The sequence below is a fragment of the Hipposideros armiger genome, unplaced genomic scaffold (assembly GCF_001890085.2).
Source record: "Hipposideros armiger isolate ML-2016 unplaced genomic scaffold, ASM189008v1 scaffold_129, whole genome shotgun sequence".
NCBI lineage: Eukaryota > Metazoa > Chordata > Mammalia > Chiroptera > Hipposideridae > Hipposideros > Hipposideros armiger.
This window is the reverse complement of record NW_017731479.1, coordinates 2,671,727-2,694,093: the sequence shown is the minus strand read 5'-3', so window position 1 is coordinate 2,694,093 and position 22,367 is coordinate 2,671,727. Positions and strand designations below refer to the sequence as shown.

The window sequence follows — 22,367 nt, the reverse complement described above, 5'->3', positions numbered from 1 at the left end:
CTGAAGTGTACCTGGCGTATAAGACGACCCCCCCACTTGGAGGCATATTTTTCAGGGCCAAAAAATCGTCTTATACGCCGGCAAATACGGTATTACTAACAATAACTACAGCAATACTGATTGAGGGCTTACATTGTAGGCACTGTGCTAATATCACCTCTATGAAGACAGGAATTACCATTATCCCACTTTACAGACAAGGACATTGAGGCACAGAAGTTAGAAGCTTGCCTAACGTCACAAAGCCAATAAATGATGGATCTGAGATCCAAGTTTAAGTCTCTCAAAAAGTTAACATTTGCTAATTCAAGGAACACAGGTCTTATTATATTTCTCCCAGCTTTTCATTAAAGAGGGAGAGAGGGGGAAAGGGAAGAAAGGAGGGAGTAGTGAGGGATATTGTAGGATCTGTACTGAATTGGCACAGGTACGAGCTGTGAGGACGTTTTCCTTCTCACCTGTGAGAAGGAGACCTCAGGGTGGGGTCAACAATAGCAGCTCACCCTCACCGAGCACTTCTGATCTGTAACCGCTGCCAGACCATTATCTCCCTTCCTAGGAGAGGACACCAAGGCACAGAGAGGCTGAGAAGCTTGTCAGAGCCGAGATCTGCATCTGACCAGTTTGACCCAGAGCCCAACGTCTGGGAAGCTGTACTCAACTTTGTTCCAGATATTTATCTGGTGCCTATCATGTGCTAGAGATAGTATAGCTATAACCCCAGCTTTCATGTAGCTTTCAGCCTAGCAAATACAGGATAGTCAAAGGAAGCTTGGGCTTTATCTATAATGTTGGAATTATTTAAAATAAAAATTGGCTTACATACTGTAAGTAATTAAAAGGAAATCACAGAATATTAGTGCTGACTCCAAAGCTTATCATAATTATCTTACTATATGGTCTCCTTAATTTAAGAAAGGCGATAAAACACACAGACACACAAAACCGTAGATATAGAACACAGAGACACCAAACAAATTGCATAAAATACATTTATTTCAAATCACAGTTAAAAACTAGTAATGATAAATTCATTTTCTGTAATACTTAGTAGTTAATATTATATGTTGTTCTAGTAAAGGGTCTTCTGTGAAAAGGGGAATGGAGAGAAAATCATAAATTTTGGGAGTTGCAATTTCAGTTGGGCTTTGGGAAAACTACTAACTGCATTGTGAAGGTGGTCGTATTTCAGCTGCTTGAATGATGAAAGGGATGGAAGCTGGGAAAGGGGAATGCTGCAGGCAGAGCGGGGTTCCTGAAAGAGGACTTGAAGGTGGCAGCTCACGGCCTGAGAGAGTGCTAACCCGTAACGAAATATTGAAGCGTGTGTACACACATACACACACGCGCGTGCGCGCGCACACACACACACACACACACACACACACACACACACACACACACACACACAATGGGAACCAGATGGGAAGCAGGGCAAGAACGGAAAGGTGAGAGTTGGATGATGCCCTTAGAGGTTATGAAAAGAATCTTGGTTCTGATCCTGAGAGCAATGAGAACAGCTGAGGAGTGTAATCTGGTGGTGAAAACAGCTGGGGAAGCGCCCTGGTGAGGCTTCATTTGCGGGGACTAAACAAAGAGAAATCATTCCCAGACAAGTAGATGCCTGACTAAGGCTGAGGGGGGCAGGCTGGAAAGAAACAGTCAGATTAAAGTGAGGTTTGACCTGCAGAACTGGACCAACTCTGAGCACATACCCAGGGCAGGACCACCAGCTTTTAAAAGCATACATTTGCAAAGCTCTGATGAATGACATGGGATATGCGAGTTATAATGGTGGCTGGATCCCAATGGCAGCAAGTGAATCTATGGTACTCACCGTTCCAGCATCAGCTTTTATCATTCTCTAGCATCCTATAAGTTCACAGGAAGTAATTTCAAGAAGTGTGTCCCACTTACTCATTTACATTGGAAGAAACAAGAAACTCTCACAAGGAGAAACAACTTCCTAATGTCAAAGGCAAAGGCGTCACTTTTTAAATGACAGGAAAATAGCATTATTTGAAGCAGAGCCAATAAACTGGATCTACTAAACTTATTAGCACTTCCAGTCTTCATCGCTACATACTCAATTGTCTGCTTCTGATTTAACAACATCTGAGAGTATGAAACACAGTCATCTGATTCAACAGATAACGAGCCTAGGACAAGTATTAGCAGGATACATTTCCCATACTGGAGTTCACTAGGAAAGAGAGATACTCACAGATTGAAGTTTCTTCTTAGCAGCTTTTGCCAATTCAGACAAATCCAGGCTGCTAAGAAAATGTACAAAACTAATAAGCAAATAAAATAATTTTTGTGAGCTCTGCAGAAGATTAAGATAGCCCCAGGATCAAGATATTAATTATAGTTCATGGACATGGTCAGAGCCAACAATCCTATAGCCCAATAGAATCAGTGAAGAAATTCTGAACACAACAACTTGGTGAAAGTAACTCCTAGAAATACCATAATCATGTAACATGGTAAAACGAAAAACCATCAATACTAACTAAAAGACAAAAACTATTATTGCCAGGTTAGTCCCCAGGTGTGTGAAAAGCCAATTTTTGAAGTATAAAAAAAAGCATGATATAAGAAAATACAGAAAGGGCAGAATGTGAAAAACTAGAATGGCAAGATTACACCTGGAACAGCAACCAATAATTTCATAAACTCTTGACAGTATTTGTGCAAAGGTAATTGGCTAAATTAAAGGTTCATTCCTGCAGCCATGAACTCATCTGACCTTATGGACTAGGGGTCGGCAGATTATAGCCCACTTTTTGTTCAGCCTATGAGCTAAGAATAGTGTTTACATTTTTAACTGACTGGGAAAAAAAAAACACAAAAGAATACTATTTTATAACTTGTGAAAATTATATTAAATTGAAATTTCAGTATCCAGAAGTAAAATTGTATTGGAATAGGTATGCCCTTCATTTATATAGTGTCCACGGATGCTTTCATCTACAACAGTAGAATTCAGTAGTTGTGACAGAGGCTGTATGGCCCACAAATCCTAAAATATGTACTATCTAGCCTTTAACAACAACAAAAATAATTGACGCTCCCTGTTATAGACAAACATACTCTATAAACACAATATACTGTCACAACTGGCTAAAACTGTGACAATATCACTGACTCCCATTTTCTTATTAGTAAACTTACTTATGCTCTTTCAAAACTTAAGTTTTATATGGTGGTTTACTTACAGCCGTCTTATTTCCAAATTGTATAGCCATAAAAGAGAAAAATGTATGGGCTTTGTTAAACACAAAATATAATACGCTTCAATACTATACATCCAAGGAATTATTAGTGACAGAAAAAATTGATTGTATTTCAGTGGCCTTACCTGTCTGCCATTTGAGGTATTATAAAGTGCTGTCCATTTTTGTGATCTGAAACAGAAACCAAGCCAAAGTTTTGTTCATATAAATATTGAGAAGATCTGTGAAGGAATACATTTTCTCAATTTATGTTCTGCAATTAGTATCTTCCCATAATTACGAATTATGTAGGGAGACAGAAGTTGCCAGAATGTCTACAAATTCTCAAAGACCTGGCTGGTAACAAGGATCATATCCTTATTTTCTTCTGATACAAACGTCTGGACATCATTAAGCAGAAAGCTTACGCTCACCAAATCCTTCTTTGTTCATGCCCAATATAACTGATGCACTTCAGCCATGGAAAGAACATTTAAGGAGCTGAATTAGCTCAGAGGCGGCTTCCATAAGCTCTTCATGAGACATGGGTGGAGCTTTTTTGAGCTTTGGTGGCTCGCCTTCAAACTAATCAATTAGTATAAAATAGTCGGGGCTGGGGCAGGTGGTCTTGGCAGATCCAGGCAGGGGCTTCATTTCCTACAATGCTGGCTGACTCAGTTCTAATCTAGCTTCTGAAGAACACTGGTCACACACCAATGAATAAAGCCACTATGAATATTCACATATAGGTTTTTGTGTAAACGTAAGTCTTTATTTCTCTTGGGTAAATACTTAGGAATGGGACTGCTGGGTTATAAATAAACATATGTTTAACTTGCTAAGAAACTGCTAGGCTTTTTTCCAGAGTAGCTCCATCATTTTGTTTTCCATCCAGCATTGTATGAGCGTTACAGTTGCCCCACCTCTTCCAGCACTTGAATTGTCATTTTTAACAAAAAATTTTTAGGGGACAGCTGGTTAGCTCAGTTGGTTAGAGTGCAGTGCTCAAAACACAAAGGTTGCCAGTTCAATCCCCACATGGGCCACTGAAGCTGCACCCTCCACTAGACTGAAACAATTACTTGACTTGAAGCTGATGGGTCTTGGAAAAACACAGTTCCCCAATAAAAAATAAAAAATAAATTTTAGTAATTCTAATAGGTACCCAGTGGTATCTCACTGTGGTTTTAATTTGCACTTCCCTAATGGCTAATGGTACTGAGCTTCTCTCTTCACGTGTTTTTTTATTTGCCATCTGTATATTATCTTTGCCCAGCGATTACTGGGTTGTTTGTTTGCTTACTGTTGAGTTTTAAGTATTTAGGTATAAATATTCTGGAGTCAAGTCCTTTGTTAGATATGTGATTTCCAAGTATTTTCTCCCAGTCTGTGACTTTCTTTTCATTATCTTAACTATAGTTTTTTGCAGGGCAAAAGTTTTAAATTTTGACAAAGTCCAATTTACCAATATTTTCTTTTATGGCTTATGCTTTTGGTGTTACATCCAAGTACTTTACCTAATCCAAGATCACAAAGGTTTTCTCCCATGTTTTTTTCTAATAGTTTTAGGTTTTACATTTAGATCTATGATCCATTTTGAGTTTATTTTTATAGAAGGTGTGAGGGTTCGGTTGAGGTTCATTTTTCTGCACATGGATGTCTAGTTGTTCCAACACTATATATTGAAAAGACTATCCTTCCTACATTAAATTGCCTTTGTCAAAAAGCAATTGAACGTATGTGTGGTTTTATTTCTGAATTCTCTATACTGTTTCATTGATCTTTGTCTATCTCTTCACCATAACCACACTGTTTTGAGTATAGCAGAGCTTTACAGCAAATCTTAAAATTTGGTGGTGTGATTCCTCCCACGTTCTTTTTCTTCTTTTGCAAAACTGTCTTGGCTATTCTAGTTCCCTTTGCGCTTCCAAGTAAATTTTAGAATCAGCATGTCAATGTCTACAATAAATTCTTGAACTGCATTAAATTTACAAACTAATTTGCAGAGAATTGACATGTTAACTATATTGAGTCTTCCAATTCATAAACACAGTATATCTCTCCACTTATTCAGGTCCTCCTTGATTTCTTTCATCAGCATTTTGTAGTTTTCAGTATATACATCCCATACATATTTTGTTAGATTTATACCTAAGTATTTAATTTGGAGCTACTGTAAATGGTACTGTTTTTCTAGTTTCAGTTTCCAGTTGTTCACTGCTGGTCTACAAAACTGTGATTGATTTCTGGTAGGCCACCTTGTATTCTGTAACCTTGCTGAACTCACTTATTAGTTCCAGGAAAATCCTTGGGATTTTCTACATAGAAATCATCCCATTTATGAATAGGGGACAGTTGTATTTCTTCCTTTTCAATCTGTATACCTTTTATTTTTTTTCTTGCCTTATGGCACTGGTTAGGATTTCTAGAGCAATGTTGAATAGGGGTGATATGAGTGTCTGATCTATAGGCAAAAGCGTTCAATTTTCATCATTAAGGGTGATGATAGTTGTACGTTTTCTATAGATGCTTTTTTTTTTTTAATTGGGGAGTTGGGGGATGGGAACAGCGCTGGGGAATTGGGGGAAGGGGAACAGACAAGTTGCTGTCGTCTTTTTGTTCTTCAGTCTAGTTGTGGAGGACATTGCTTCACTGGCCCAAGTTTGCACCATCATTTTGCTCTTCCCAGGGGAGGCAGATCAGTCGCCGGCTTCTGGATGGCCACTCACGGCGGCTGCTGGCCACTCACAGCAGCTGCTGGCCGCTCACGCTGGCTGCTGGCTACACACGGTAGCCCATGGCAACCCACTGCAGCAGAGGCCGCAGTCTACCCGTGGCCGGCAACTCACGTGGCCGGCAACTCACGGCAGCCCAGCTCCAGGTTGAGCTGTTGTTCAGCATCTTAGCTGTAGAAGGCAGTGTCACCGGCCCTCATATGTGGGATCCTAACTGGGGCCCTTGGGCGTCCCAAGCCAGCTCTTAACCAATGCGCCACTTGGCCGGCTCTATAGATACTCTTTATCAGGTTAAGAAGTCCCTTCTATTCCTAGTTTGCTAAGTTTTTTCTTTTTTTTAATCATGAAAAATAGTGAATTTTGTTAAATGCTTTTTCTGCATTAAGTGATAAGATTATAGTTTTCCTTTTTTAGTCTGTTACTGTGGATTACAATTACATTAACTAATTCTCAAATATTTAATCAGTTGTGCAAATCTGTAAATTCTACTTGGTTATGTTGTATTTTTCTTTTTATATATTGTTGGATTCAATCTGCTAACATTTTGTTGAGGATTTTGGTGTCTATGTTCACAAGGGCTATTTTTTGGTGCTATCTTTGCTAGATTTAGTATCAGGATAATGCTGCCCTCATAAAATGACTTGAGAAGTGTTCCTTCCCTTTCTGGTTTCTAAAACAATATCATGCAGAATTGATATCATTTATTCTTCAAATGTTTGGTAGAATAGTCTCATTTTACATGCAAAACTTGAAATGTGAATTCAAAACAATTAAAAATATGCATTAAGAATCATAATTGCAAAGCCAGCAAACCATGTGAGTCACAAACCATATTTTTTCCATTGCTACATAGCAACACCACTTCAACTGGTTCACAGTATTCTTCAGTGAAATCATCTGGGCTGGGGTTTTCTTTAACAGAATTTTTTTCTTTAAGTACAAATTCTTTAAAATGTAGGATTACATATTTATAATATCTCTTTCTTCTTAGGTAGGTGTTGGTAGTTTGTGACTTTCAAGGAATTGGTTCATTTTATCTAAAGTGTCCAATCTATGTGCATAGAGTTACTTAACAATATTTTTTTATTACCCTTTACTGTCTGTGCATTTGTAGTTATATCCCACTCTGTGTATTCTTTCCTTTTTTTTCTTTGTCAGTATGGCTAGACATTTATCAATTTTATTGATCTTTTTGAAGAATCAGCTTTTGGTTTCATTGATTTCTGTTTTCTTTTTTCAATTTCATTGATTTCTGCCCTTATCTTTATTATTTTCTGCCTTCCGCTTGCTTTGGGTTTATTTTGCTCTTTTTCTAGTTTCTTGAGGGGGAACCTTAGATGAAAGATTTTAGACCTTCTTTTCTAATGTAAGAATTTATCCTCTTAAGACCCATGGATTATTTAGAAGTACGTTTTTTTTTTATTTTCAAGCATTTGGGTATTTTCTAGTTATAGCTAGCTTAATTCCATTATGGTCAGAGAATATACTTTGTAGAATTTTAATTCTTTTATATTTGCTAAAGTTTGTTTTATGACCCAGGGTATGGTCTATCTTGGTGAATGTTCAATGTGAACTTGGAAGGAATGATAATGTTGGGTAGAATTTGATCAATGTCAACTAGATGAAGTTGGTTGACGGTATGGTTTCAGTTCAATATCCTTGCTGATTTCTATCTATCAGTTCTATCTATTAATAAATGAAGACTGTTGAGCCTCCAACAATAATCGTGGATTCAACCTTTTCTCCTTTTTTGTATCAAAGTTTGCTTCATGTATTTTTGAAGCTCTGTTGCTAGATGTGAACACATTTAGGATTGTTATGTCTTCTTGATGAATTGATCCTTTTATCAATATGCTGTGTCTCTCTCTATCCCTAATAATTTTCCTTGTTCTGAAGTCCATTTTGTTTGATATTAATATAGCCACTCTAGCTTTCTTTTTACTTAGTATTTGCATGGTATGTATTTTTATACCTTTTTGCTTTCATCTTAACTATGTCATTACATTTAAAATTGGTTCCTTGTAAAACTGCATATAGTTATGGTTTGTTTTTTATTTTAATCCACCTGATAATCTCTGCTTTTAATTGGTATGTTTAGATTAATAATGTTTAAAGTAATTGTTGATATGTTTGGGCTTAAGTCTATGATTTTATTGTTTAGTTTCTGTTTGGGCCTCAGTTTTTTTGTTCCTTTCCCCTTTCCTTTCACTTTTTGAATCTTTTGATTCAAAATATCTGTTGATTTGAGTAATTTTTAATATTTCATTTTAATTTATCTCTAGAGTTTTGACCATATGTCACTGTACAGTCTTTTTTTTAGTGGTTGTGCTAGGAATTATAATATACATAAATTTTTTACAGTCTACTTAGAAATAACATTTTACCGTTTTAAGAATGCAATCTTATCTCCTTATTTCTCTCTCCCCTTTTATGTTGTAGTTGTCAAATGTATTACATTGACATATGCTGAAAATCCCACCAGACAATGTTATAACTTTTGCTTTCAACTGTCATACATATCTTAAAGAACTTAAGAGGAAAACACAGTCTGTTATATTTATCCAGATACTTATCATTATTGCTGTTCTTCTTTCATTCCTGAGGTTTCAAGGTTCCCTCCGGTTTCATTTCCGTTCCATCCAAAGAACTTTCTTTAGCAATTTTCTTAAAGCAACTAATTCTCTCATTTTTCTTCATCTTAAAATGTCTTTATTTTGCCTTCATTCCTGAAGGTTACTTTCACAGAAAATGGAGCTCTAGGTTGACAATTCTTTTCTTTCAGCACTTTAAAAATATTGTTCTACTTCCTTTTCATCTCCATGGTTTCTAATAAGAAATCTAGTCATTCAAATAATTGTTCTCTATATGTTATGTGTCATTTTTTTCCTGGCTGCTTTCAAGATGTTTTCTTTTTCTTTGGTTTTCAGCTGTTTTATTTTGATGTGTCTGAGTGAGAATTTCTTTGAGTTTATCCTGCTTGGAATTCACTGAACTTCTTGAATCTGTGAGTTTGTCTTTTGCCAAATTTAGAGTTTTTTGGCAATATGTCTTCAAATATTTTTTTTGTACCACACTCTTTCTTTCTGAGCTTTCTGGGAATCTGATAATACAAATATGAACTTCTGATACTGTCTCTTATGTGCCTGAGGCCCTGTCCAGTTTTTTGCTTCCCACTTTTTTTTTTCCTCTCTATTGCTCAAACTGGATAATTTATAGTGATCTATTTTCAAGCCACTTGCTCTTTTCTTTGTCATCTCCAATCTGCTTATATGAAGCTCATCCAGTGAGTTTTAAAATGTTAGTTATTGTATTTTTCAGTTCTAACATTTCTGTTTGGTTCTTTTTCATATGTTCTGTTTCTCTGCTGAGACTTTCTATTACAGTAAAACCTTGGATTGCGAGTAATTTGGTTTGCGAGTGTTCCGCAAGACGAGCAAACATTTCTAATACATTTAATGAGCGATGTCTTGCAATACGAGTAGTTTGTTTCCAGAACGAATTATGCTCACAAACCAAGGTATTACTGTATTTCTATTTGTTTCAAGAATGTCCACACTTCTTAGAGCATGATGTTATTGTCTGCTTTAAAATGTTTGTCTGATAATTCCAATCACTGTGATGCTGGGGTTGGCATCTATTTCCCTTTCAAGTCTTTGGGATTTTCCTGGTTCTTCATATGTCAATTATGGGTGGTATCCTGGGCATTTTTAATATTATGTTGTGAGACTCTGGGTCTTCCCTTAAATTCTATGGAGAATGTTAATATTTTTGTTTTAGCAGGCAACTGACCAGGTTAGGTTCTGCTTTCCGGGCCAAGTGGCAAGAGAATAGAAAAATGAAAGCTATCAGAATTCCCCTCCCGCTCTTGGTCAGAGATTTAGGCACCTGTGCTGCCACTGCTATTGCCACTACTGCAGCCACAGGATTGCCCAGGGGATAGAGTAGGGCAAAAAAAAAAAAAAGAAGTAAAAAAACAAAAACAGGGGAATGCCCCTACTCTCTGTCTTGTAGGAGTTCCATTTCCTATTACTCGGATCAGATGGAGAAGGAAGGTTTCTCTGCATCTGTTATGCAGTTCCAGGTTTCAGGACGTCATGGAGGCCATCTCAGAAATAAAATAAACAGGGCACTCACTACCAGCTTGATGGTACTCCAAGTTCCCTAATCCACCAGCTAGAGTGCTTAGATAGCTACTCCATGCATTTGGTCCAGGGGTTCTCATTGTATTCAGGAGAGAAAGGGTGGGGTGTGCTTACTCCGTCTCACCAGGAACTAGGACCACACCAGGAGCTCTTAACACTATGTACAACCAGGGTGCAGAACCACTGTATACATGTATGCGGACAGTCTACATCAGGGGTTGGTAAACTTTTTCTGTAAAGGGCAAGACAGTAAATATTTTAAGCTTTGTGGCTACATGGTCTCTGTCACAACTACACAACGTACTCAACTCTGCCACTATAGTGTAAAAATAGCCATAGACAATATGGAATGGGCGTGGCTATCTTGCAATAAAACTTTATTAAAAAAACAGGTGATAGGCTGGATTTGGCCCATGGACCATGGTTTGCTAACCCCAAGTCTACCTCACAAATAAAGGTGGCTAATGGCAAAGTTCACTTTTAGACTTTTTTCCATTCCTTAGATAGCAGAATTCTTCAAATAACTACATAAGTGGTCGTTTTGTTCTTCCATTCCTTGTCCCACTATGTGCAAGAACTGTGGTACACATTCAGTTTTGGTTCAATTCTTTGATGCCTGAAACAGTCACTACTCTAGAGCCAAAATAAAGTTTTAAAAAATAAAATTCAAGGGGCGGCCAGTTAGTTCAGCTGGTTAGAGCACAGTGCTCATAACACCAAGGTTGCCGGTTCAATCCCCACATGGGCCACTGAGTTGTGCCCTCCACAACTAGACTGAAACAACTACTTGACTTGGAGTTGATGGGTCCTGGAAAAACACACTGTTCTCCAATAGAATTTTAAAAACAACAACAAAAACAAAAACTAAAATTCGAGATTTGACAGACATTGTCTACACATAACTGAAAATGCTGTAGTTATCATTTCAAACAGAAATCCTTATTCACAATTTTCTTGAGGACATGTTAATGCAGAGGTCATAAATAATAGTGTCCTAACTTGTTTTTTCAGAACATGACTGACTAGAGGTGTGGAGAGGCCCCTGTCCTTGCACTCACCTGGTTTCCTGCCACAGAGATAGAAGGCTAGTCTGTCGGTCAGCTCATACTGTATTTCTACAAGGCGTTCTGCCAGCTCATGGTGCCCTCCTTGCCTAGCAAGAGAAAACAAAGTACCATTTATATTGCTCACCAGACACTGGCTCTAGAATACAAAAGTACAGAGACATCTCCTGAGACACCTGAGCAATTGATTAAACATGACTTTTTAGAATAATCAACCTTTCTGTGTGAGGTAAACTGTTAAGGTCTACTTTGACTCCCATCTTTATAAACTTTTTTCACAATCTGAACTACTCCCCCTCCTTTATTAATTTACAAGACAGAATACTTACTAACAAATTCAAGGACTCATGAGAGGGATAAAAAATAACTTCATCTAATGAAGTAGAAGATAAAATTAGTAAGTGGTGTACATAGAGAGTCTCAAAAATTAACTAGAGTGCTTTAAAAAATATACAGATTTCCAGGCGCCACCCTTGGAAATTCCACATCAGTAAGGATAGATAAGTGTGGACATCAGTATTTTAAACAAGGTCCTTCCTTTTAGATGCTTCTGATGACCAGTTTGAATCTGAGAGTTTAGCAACCATTTCAAGGTCTTCCATTCATGGAGAGATAGACCAACCTAATCCACACCTGTAGCTACTTTCACCTTCTTATCTTCAATTTCCACAACAGAAAACATTAAGTTTGTCTCTCTTCATTCACAAAATAAATATATAAGCTACTTGGAATACTTTTGGTAATAAGGCACATAAATAATTACATTGAGAGACTATTACATGCAAGGCACACATGAGAAAATTCAAAGGTAAGTGATAGTAAGCATCATTTACTGAGAGCTCTCTTCCTCTTAAAAGACAAAGACCAGTTTCTGTCAGTTTCTCTTCCTACCATTTAAGGCACTACAAAATATTCTCCAGTCTACCACCCATCTTTGATTTCTGGGATGCACATCTTTTTTTTTTTTTCCCTCATTTTTTAACATCTGTGAAATCAGGAAGTATCCTACAATTGATGGTACATCATCATTTAATTGTCCAAGTGTTTTTTTTAGTGGTTATCCAGTTATCCATTTTGGCAATGAATTCCACATCATCTTGCCTCATTTAACTCTTTCATGAATTTATGAATCATCTCCTCCATGGGACAATAAATTCTGGGAGGGCAGAGTTTGGTCATTTCACCCATTTTATTTTCTGCAGAGTATATAGTGCTTTGCAGCTAATAAAGTTAATTTGCAAAAAGAAGGAAAGATGATCCACCCTCTGTCATTTAAATGATATTCAAGACTAACCTATGGATTTATGCATTTTTCCAGCATTTCACAAATTTTTTAAACAAAAAATGTAAAGAATTTTACAGTAAGCACTTAGATGTCTACTACCTAAAACATACAATTAACATTTTACTCTGCTTGTTCAATCACATATCTATCTACATGGATTTGTTTAAGCAATGACTAAAAGTATTAAAACATTGAGGAGTGGGTTCTGCCATTCTTGATATTCATGATTTGACACCCTGACTGTGTCTCAAATCCCACAGTGTTGTAAGGATTATATGAAAGACTAGAAGCTAAGCACACTGGTCAATGGTTCTACCTTGCCTGACTTTGCTAGGCTCTGAGCTCATGTGCGTTTACAATGTCATCTGCAAAAGAGTTGAATGTAAATCTTTAAAGGGGTTAAATGTTAATCACATGCAATTTAGCCATTTAACAATGAATCATACGCAACACAAATAAGCCCAAATAGAGATAAGTGACAAGAATCTAGGTCTCTTACCTTGCATAATCAACAGGAGTTTTGCCACTGGAATCTTGTGTGCCTGGGTCTGCTCCATATACTGCCAATAATTCTGCCTGTAAAATCTGCCCTGCTTTGGAGGCAACATGGAGTGGGGTATTTCCTTTTTCCTAAGAATCATTAATAGAAAGTAGACCCAAAAAAAAAAAAAGGCAAAGTAAATAAACAAGAGACTACATGAACACAACCCACTTAGTTTCAAATTAATATGTGGAACAATTCATGCTTTCTTACAGGGTGAAAGAAGTTGGCTTGTGCTCCTAAAGATAACAGCCTCAAACAGGTTTCAAGATTCCCTGTTCTCACGCTTGAATGGAGTTGCTGAAAAACACAAACAAAAAGGAATATTGCTACAAGTGTAAAGAGTGATGTACTAGAGCAACTGGCAGACCATTTTAATATGTTGTCTTTGTAATACATAATCTTCCTTTAAGTAACTAAGGTAGATGGAGTAGTCTCTCCCTTGTTGGTCACAACCAGCCTTGGGCACCAAGGCAGAGTCAGGCCCATCTTATGGATAAGGAAACTAGGGCTGAGACCTGCCCAAACATAGGACTTATCTAAATAGCACATTAGACCTTGAGTGAGAGGCAGTACGAGGAGGTGGCTGAGATTGGCTCTGAAGTGTGATAAACCTGAATTTCAAACCATACACCCTTCAAGCTGTGTGACCTCGAGGGAGTTCTTTAAGCAAACTGAACCTCATTTTCCTCATCTCTAAAATGGTGATAATAATGACAACTATTCACAGGGTTACTGTAGGAAGTCAATGATATAATAAAGGGCCTAGCACGGAGTCTGGTACAGAGCAAATGCTCAAAGTATACACTGCTACTACTACTATTATTATTATTATTTAGTTGTTGTTGGCTAGGGCTTTAGGGCTTCATATCCTACACTGTGCAAACTGCAGGGTTCTGCCTTATACCACACCCTCTCCACAATACTATGCTTGGCCTTGTATACAATGCTTTAATGAAGTCTTTCAGGGTGGGAAACAGGCCTGTGGTATACCAAATTCTGTACCACTGCAGAAAAGTACTTATATATTCAGAAGATGAGCTGCCTTCCTTCAAGTTTAACCTAGAATCGTACAAAATGCAATAACCTTCTCCATAGGAATAAAGAAATCTACTCTAACATCTGTATCTAAGTCTTACTTTAATTTATTTTATTTTTTCAAATTGGGGTAAAAAACACATACTACATCTTATTAATTAGAAGTAACAAGAACGGAAATAACAAGAAACAAAGAAATATACATTTCCATGCCAAGTTTAAAATTCTGAACTGTGAGTGCCCCTTCTGTGTGAGCATTTGCCCAGAACAGTGCTTTGAAAATAAAGACGCATATTTCTTGTAGCATCTCTCAAAAACAGGCAAAGGCCCACATAAAGAAAACCATCTACTCATTTTACAAATATAATAAACCATCCCGTGTACTACAGCTTTGAGTCACACCCTGCTTCCTGAAGATCCTACTCAGTATGCAATCTAGAAACCTGAAAAAACCCCACAAACTTTCTAGTCCCTTCTAGAAACAAACTCTGAGATGGTTCCTATTTCAAAATTAAACCAAAAACTTACAGAATGTAATTTTCAAACCATATCTGAAAAACACAAATAGTTTTCTAGATATTTATTTTCTCTCTTTGCCCATACCTCTACTAACGTGAACGGCTGCCATTTGAAGTAAGATTCAAGACACAACCAATTGCAAAAAAAAAAAGCTGTTACGATTTTGTGACTAGAAAGCCGTTTTTGTTTTGTTTTTCTTTTCTTCCTTTAAAAGTTTTTCTTTAAACAAAACAATACGCTATTTCATCCAGCAATTTTAGAGATTTTAAAAGGTGTGACCCACCTTACTAAGATCTTTGGCAGTCACACTATCGTCATCCCGGCAGGGCAAGCGATGGACAAATGCTAACATCTGATACTTGGCTCTGATGAATTCTGCTTTATTAGGACTGGTTGGAAAACAAAAAGAAAACAGTTCACTCGCAGTTCAGATACCACATTCCCCATTCTTTAGACTGTAAAAAGAAGAGGAAGTGACCCACATCCCCCATTCAAGGATAAAATGAACAATACTGAAAAAAGTGTCAGCAGTGGGTAAGACCTGAAGTCTGAAAACACGTATTAGTCATTATAATGGCCAGGACTGCAGACTACCTGCTTGGTACAGCATCTTTCTTCTCTGTGTAATTTTCTTAACTGACCTAGCAACCTTGTTGAGGAAGCAGCATTTCATCCCATCTTATATTTGAGGCATCAGGCAGAGTGGAGCCCAGAGCCTAGATTTCTGGTCTGACAGCCTCTTGTTTGAGCACCTAAGATTAAATCTGATTACATCAACAACCTCCAAGCCTTAGTCTCAAACTGGAGAAACCACTGACTTGTACTGGGTAACCATGCAAAAGAGATGGTCCGGTGCCCAGCCTTGTTCTGCATTTCTAATAGAAAAGAGCTCAATGAACAATTGGGGTAACCACCTCCTGTGCTGCCCTTGTGGAGGCTGGTCAAAAAATAGCTGGAATCCTTTCAGTGGGCCCCATGTGTTACGGAGAAATAAAGGTATTTATAAACATTCCACTCACTGTACTTTATCCTGCGGATTAGCTTTACGTCTTCCGCTCATAAGAGAGGCAGGGTCCAGCAAAGAATGCTCCCATATAGAATTAGCACCATTGTTATACAAGGTTTCAACCATCTAAAACCAAGCAGTATAAAATCATATTTTAATTTCTTTCTATAAATATTCAGTGGGAAACAGTAACTGAACTGGGAAAACCAAGCCCCATTACAAACACTAGTCTAACTGGGGTATCACGCACATCAATTTCTGATTTTAGAACAAGAAAGATGAACCTATATGCAGAATTCAGGTTTGACTAGAAGGATAGCTAAATATCTACATAGCTTTGAATATACTGTGCTTATAGATTATGAAGGAAGCGTACTTTGACACTTTAGGGCAGTGTTTCCCAAGACTGATTATCCAAATACTATTTGCAAGATTCTGCACAACCCATGTACTATCCACTTAATAATTTTCTTTAAAAAATGCACTCTTTTTAAAAAACTTTTACTAGCAATTATGGTTTTATGTGCTAGTTATAGTTTTCTCATATATATTAAAATAATGCAACCACTAAAATAAATCTTTGAGTATTATCTACATCTGTCTTGAGTATCACTCAAGTATTCATGTGCCATACTTTGGGAATTGTTATTAATATTTTAGGGTCAACCCTGCCATTTCAAACTACTCATCTCTGGACTTGATTCAGGTCCTATAATAAAATCTGTAAACATAGACCTGAGAATAGTAAACACTCACTTTCACATGAGTATGAACTATTAGAAACCTGTGGGCAAAAGTTATTAATAAACATATCTCCCAATTTCATTTCAAAGCATGACTTCTGACAGGGCCCCATCTGTTTTTTTACATTAGTGGAGATATTGTCACATCAGAAACCCAAACCCACTTGTTCTGGTCCCTTGGTTCATATAGGCATGGTGAAGGGACATGTGCAGCTGCCATAGATTTAGTAAAATATGTACTCAAGGCAAATGAAGGGGAAACACATGCTTAATTCTTAGTTCCAACAGAACTTGAAGAATGTGTACCCCAAAATAGAAGTACAGGTGACATGACACTGAACCCCAAATAAAACAACCCACTTAACACCTAGCAGAGTGGTAGGCAATCAATCAAAATATGTTAATTGAATTTGGTTTCTAACTAGTAACAAGAACTTTAAGAAAACTTATATCACATGTTTCACAAATTTCTGAGAATTCCCAGTACATGATTCTCAAAGCAGGAAAAAATGTTGTAAAAATATTAGCGGATACTCAGGGATAAGTACATTAATGAAAAGTTTCTAAGGCAGTAGCTTTCAGAAACATTCATCGTGATATGGGGAAAAGATGGACTGCTTTAAAACAATTTCGGGAGACATTCTAGAAAGTCAGCAGTGAAACCGAACCAAGAAATTTTAATAACGATTTATGTATCTGTCTTTCTATAACTGACCTATTGGGACAAGATTTATGTTAGGAAGGAACAAAATCTTAAATGATGAATTCAACACACACACACACAGCATTGTTGGGCGCAGCACTTCTATTCATTTATGACTCAAACATTTTTGTACAATTTAAGAAAGTAGAATAGGAGAAATTTTAGTTGCTAAAACAATGAGCCCTAAAAACTTAAATTACAAACCAGAAGAAGAATTCTTATCCTTTACCTGAAGCAATGTCGGAGGCCACGGTGTGTGTTTAAGATGCCTTACTTGAGAGATGTGGCGCCCTAGACTCCGATGGACACTGCAGCACTCGTCACATATAAAAGTTCCCCTATTTACTGATGCCCAGGAAGGATCTGGAAGGAAGAATGAAATTTCAGAGGCGAGGATACAAGTTGGATACTTCACTTCCAGATGGCAAAAGATGACTGAAGTATAGTTTAAAACAAACAAACAAACAAAAAGACATTTTTGTTGTTTTAGTATTAGTATGCTAATCAACATATCAAGTCTGATGATACCACCTATCCTGGCTGATTGGGTACAATGTTAATCGAAACCAAAAACACGAGTTGAAATCCTAAATAGGTAGTTAACTATTTTCTGGTTCGTGGCCACAGTATGAAGCCCTAATGAGATCTACCATCGCAGAAGTATGCTCCTTCATTCAACACGAGAGAAGCAAATTGAGAGAATACAGATGAATCATTTTAAATCCATCTCCACAAATGGCAAAGTAATATAATTGTGACAGTGAATAATCCACAAAGCACTTTCTGAAAAAAAGAGTGAAAAAACTGCTACAAATCTGTATGACTATCTGCTTAACAGAAAACTGCGCGTGACAAAACTATAAAACTGTTCAGCTGCTGTGGTTCTGGGGACAGACTGGGAAACCTGGCCCTCTCTACTGGGGGATATTCTAGGATATCCATTAGTTGTTTTAAATAAACTACTGAGCCCATCTTGCAACTGATCTGAAAGAATAGGTCTGTAATAACAGCAGCTTCATAGAAGCCGAGATGTAAAATAAAAACAAGTAATACTTTTGGAGTGTGTATAATACTTGTTTTTCTATGAAGTCCCACAGAATTTCATAAGACATCCATTGAAACAAAGACTAATTCACACTGGGGAAGTAAACTGAACACTTAGAAACAAAAACAAAAACAAAAAACAAGAAGACCTACATTTCATCAGACTCATAACTGGGTTACAATTGGTGCTGCTCAAGCTGTCTGGTCTAAGGATTATATTTAAAAATTCTTCAATGTCCACAAAAATCTCTAAAATGCATATATACCATCTTTACCATTTTTAACAGTTTATTCAAACCCTTTCCAGCCATATAATGAAAAGTTATGGGATTTCAATCAAAGACAAATCCTAGGAGTCAGAGAGTGTGGTGGTTAAGAAGATTGGCTTTAGAGACAAGCAGTCCAGGGTTTGAACCCCAACTCTCCCACTTCTCGGGCAGTGATCTCAGGCAAGTTTTTTTTGAGCAAGTTATCCTCACCATGGATCAAATGGGAATAACAACACATCTCAGGGTATGAGGATATAAAGAGTGAGTAAAGTTGCTTGCATATAGTTAAATACTCAGAAATGTTAGCTGTTATAACTTTTCCAGATTAATTTCTAAGGACCATTCAGATATTTTCAAGAGCCCACTGAAAAGTGACCACTGGAAAAAGTTTTTGATTGTTAATACGTAAAATGTCAAATGTTTCACATGAACACTATATTACTATAGTGAAAATCTCAGCAGAGTTTTCAGGTAGTTAAACACAGATTAGGATATATTTAAATTGAACTAGATCTATTTTTTAAAAAAAAGTAAAACATTTACTAAGACGTGATCATGATTAAATGTTTGCCATGAAAATAAAACAGAAACAAAATAATTCAATGAAATACAACTCTGTCAGTACTACTACACCATTCTAAAAAGCAAAGATCGGCTCGTACATAACTGTTCTAAAGAATCTTATTTTGTGTCCTATATATATCAGAGTAGTGTACACTGGCATATAATGTAAAAAGAAAAGTCTACGTATAAATCATGCAGCCAACTATCCAAGTGTCATATCAACTAAAACATCAAATAAACCTTGAACAGTGAAAAAATAAACATAAAAAATTAAAAGCAAAGATCGGAAACATCAAGATGAAGGATCCCTACAATGACACATAACATTGCTCTTTGCAGTATGGTACCACGACTAATGACCAAAAAAAAAGACTATTTTGAATCACAGCTTTAGTCTTCATGTATCACTCAGAGGATTCACAATGTTATGGGAGGAAATTAAACAGGAACAAGACAGCAAGCATTTAACACACATTAAGCAAGGTTCTCGATTAATCACTTTAACATCATGGACCAGCATCCCATGAAACAATTATTATTGGGTTGTCGGAAAAGTCATGATGCATTTTTGCAACGAAAAACAGAAAAAAATACATCATGACTTTTCCTGGACAACCCAATACAATGTTAACAACACAGTCAAGTCCAAATCGAGTTTGTATGAATGATGTTGGGTGAACCCCTTCCAGTTTATCTGAACGTTTAATGCCAGGGATATTTAACCTGGGCTCCAGGAACACAATAAATGGGTTTTAGAAATGTCTGTGACCCCACTGAGACATCTTAACATAAATTTCGTATGAAAGAGTAAACACACATGCATTATCTGGGGAGAGGACCTTAGCATTCATCAGACTCTCAAAGGGGTCCCTAATCCCTAAAGGTAACTCTTTCACTAGGGCTTTGCAGAAAAAGCAGCATAAATTCCTAGCTTTCAAGTTCACAGAACATTTCAAGGTAGCCTAATTATACTCAAAACAGGAAGGAAGTGACTCAAGTCTCTGTAGATTAGGCATATGAGACAACTAAAATGATACAATGGGAGAGAAAATATTCTGAAACGCATAAAATGCTGCCGAAGTGCCAGGCAGCATTTAGGGTGGCAATGGGGCCACTTTTCCTTTGCCCCATATATCATCCATTAAGTAAAGAACATAAATTCCAAGAGGAAGTTTGAATCTAGGCTCATATGAATCAAACACATCACAAAGCTCAACTGAAAACAGGCAAGAAAATAAGGAAGTGGAACAAATAACGTTTTTTAGAGAATACGATGGAGTTTGTATAACCCACTAACTTGGTTTATAAAACTCCTTTTTAAACTCCTCCACCCTTGTATCTTCAAAGGAAACTAGTAACCCCACTGGCACTATACAGGCCATGAAATAGCCACATAAGGTTTGAGTTATCATAGTACTATTTAAAATCAGTCTCCACTTCCATATGACACGATGAAGTTCAGAACAGTTGCAAAAACACTGATGCCCAATGATTTTGTTAAGATTGTTTATTGGATGCTGTTGCGCCAAGGAAGCCATCTTACCTTTGAATTATTTCAAATTCAAAGCAGATAAATCCAAACACCAAAAACAGCATAGAAACCTGTCAATTCAATTCCAATTGCTAAGATGGATCTGAACTTTAAATCTGAAAATTTTGCTGGGGAGAAATGGTTTTAACCTTTCAATGCCCCCCCTCCCCCATAGGGCTATACTGCCTGAATGCCCAAATATATCTATTTACCAAAGATTTTGTATTTGTTCCTTTGTTTTGTAAGTTGTAATTAATGTACGATTTAGAAATCCAACTGTAGCTTTAAGGGGCTGCAAAGGTTCTGTACTAAAGAAAACAATGCAACGAGAAAAAAAATACTTAGATGAGATGATCCTAAGGATATTCATTGAATCTTCCTAACCACTGAAGTGGGGTACACTCCCGACTATCCACATGGGAAAAATGAGGAAATCAAGGCTCAGTCAAACGAAGTCATCAGCCCAAGGTCACCCAGAGGCAAAATCTAGTCTGAACTCAGCCGTTCAGATCCCAAAACTTGAGACATACATTGCACAAAAAAGCGGCACAGATTCCTAAGTGCTGGCTGCCTTTGCTAGACCCCCGACCTGCTGGCGGATTCTCCCCCGCGGAGTGGGAGCCCGAATGTCAGGAGTGAGGAAATCATCTACGGGTCCTTTGGCGCGTCTCGAGACCATCGAGGGAAGTGGCGAAAGTCGCCCACTCCGGGTAGGGCCCCCTCACGGAGCGGAGCTCTAGGTAGCGGTTGGGGGAGACAGGAGGGTGACACCTGCAGCCTCTGGGGGCCGCAGTCAGGAGGACGCTTGCATTTTACTTCTGTAATTGGCCTTCCTGCGGATTGCCCAAGCCCCTTCCTGCTGAAGAAGTGGCCCCAGCCCGGAGCCCGCCGCCTCCCCGCTCGGCCTGGGACAGAGGAGACCAGAGGGAAGAGGGACGAGAGGGTCGGGAGGGCGGCGGCCCCCTGTCCGCCCGGCTCTGACAGGCCCGGACGACTCCGGTCCCAAGGCCGCCCCGGTTCCTCCTGGTCGCGACGTCGGGCATGGGGTGTGGGGTTCGGCCGCCGGGACCCGCCCGACCCAAAGGGGCGGCCCCGGGACAGGGGTCCGGGTCAGGAAAGCTGAGGGGAGCGGGCCCGGCCAGTGCAACTCACCCGGCCCGCTGCAGTCAGCGCACACGTAGCTGCTCCGGAGCCGCTTCGACATGGCTCCCGCCTCCTACCTGCTGGGTACCTGGGGCCCCGGGACAGCGAAGGCGGCGGCGGCGGCGGCGGCGGCAGCGCTTCCGCTCTAACGGGTCCTCTCGGCGGCGCCGGCGGCGGCGCCTCTCCCTTCAGCGCCTCGCAGCCGCGGCGCAGCACGCACGCGTGGGGAGGCGCCTTTTGGCGTGGGGCAGTCATGTGACCGGAAAGGTACCGCTGCCTTAGCTCCATCTTGAGTGAGGGCAGATATGTGCCTCAACATCTTATGTCATATTTATAAGTCTAGAGTTTGGGTCTCCCTCCCTAGAAGAGATTCGCTTTGTCCCAACACTGATTAGTACCAGGGCAAGCAGCAAAATCTAGTGACCAGACTATGCAGCCACAACATTACTCAGGCAATTAAGTCAAGTCACATAGTATAATTTTGACCAAGTTCACTTATTTCTTCAACAAATATTTATTGAGCACCTACTATGTTCCACACACTGTTCCAGGCACTGGAAAAAGAGCAATGAGCAAAGTGACAAAAATCCTGTCTTTATGGAGCTTACATTTTACTGCAGTAGACCTACAATAAAATAAGTAAAATAAAAATATGTTAGATGCTTCTTTAGGCTGCAGTTTACTATCATCTGCAAAATGGAGATAATGTGTTATCTACCTCTACCCCTCAATTTGCTTTTGTATGGCCTGCTACCTAAGAATGATTTTTACAATTTTAAAGGTTTGTAAAGAAGCAGCAGCATAGGAAGAGAAAGAGGAAGAAAA

The 22,367-nt window shown here is 38.3% G+C and overlaps 1 protein-coding gene across 13 annotated transcripts in view; it reads right to left on the bottom strand.

Moving 5' to 3' along the window:
• GIT2 (GIT ArfGAP 2) overlaps positions 1 to 21,773 on the bottom strand; it is a 49,280-nt gene extending 27,507 nt beyond the window's left edge. For 6 of the 13 annotated variants that reach the window (XR_002124741.1, XM_019649095.1, XM_019649099.1 and 3 more), the window contains exons 1-10: positions 21,552 to 21,745; positions 17,221 to 17,354; positions 15,559 to 15,671; positions 14,823 to 14,928; positions 13,196 to 13,282; positions 12,941 to 13,071; positions 11,151 to 11,245; positions 3,362 to 3,407; positions 3,219 to 3,224; positions 2,225 to 2,276 (exon numbers count right to left, since the gene is read on the bottom strand). Coding sequence is in view for 12 of the 13 variants with exons in the window: in XM_019649095.1 (XP_019504640.1) it covers positions 2,225 to 2,276; positions 3,219 to 3,224; positions 3,362 to 3,407; positions 11,151 to 11,245; positions 12,941 to 13,071; positions 13,196 to 13,282; positions 14,823 to 14,928; positions 15,559 to 15,671; positions 17,221 to 17,354; positions 21,552 to 21,603 (822 nt within the window). In the remaining variant the exon portion in view is untranslated. Of the gene's footprint in view, positions 1 to 2,224; positions 2,277 to 3,218; positions 3,225 to 3,361; positions 3,408 to 11,150; positions 11,246 to 12,940; positions 13,072 to 13,195; positions 13,283 to 14,822; positions 14,929 to 15,558; positions 15,672 to 17,220; positions 17,355 to 21,551 lie in introns of all 13 variants that reach the window. The other 7 variants (XM_019649105.1, XM_019649106.1, XM_019649096.1 and 4 more) reach the window with 4 other exon arrangements.
• Positions 21,774 to 22,367: the final 594 nt, after the last annotated feature.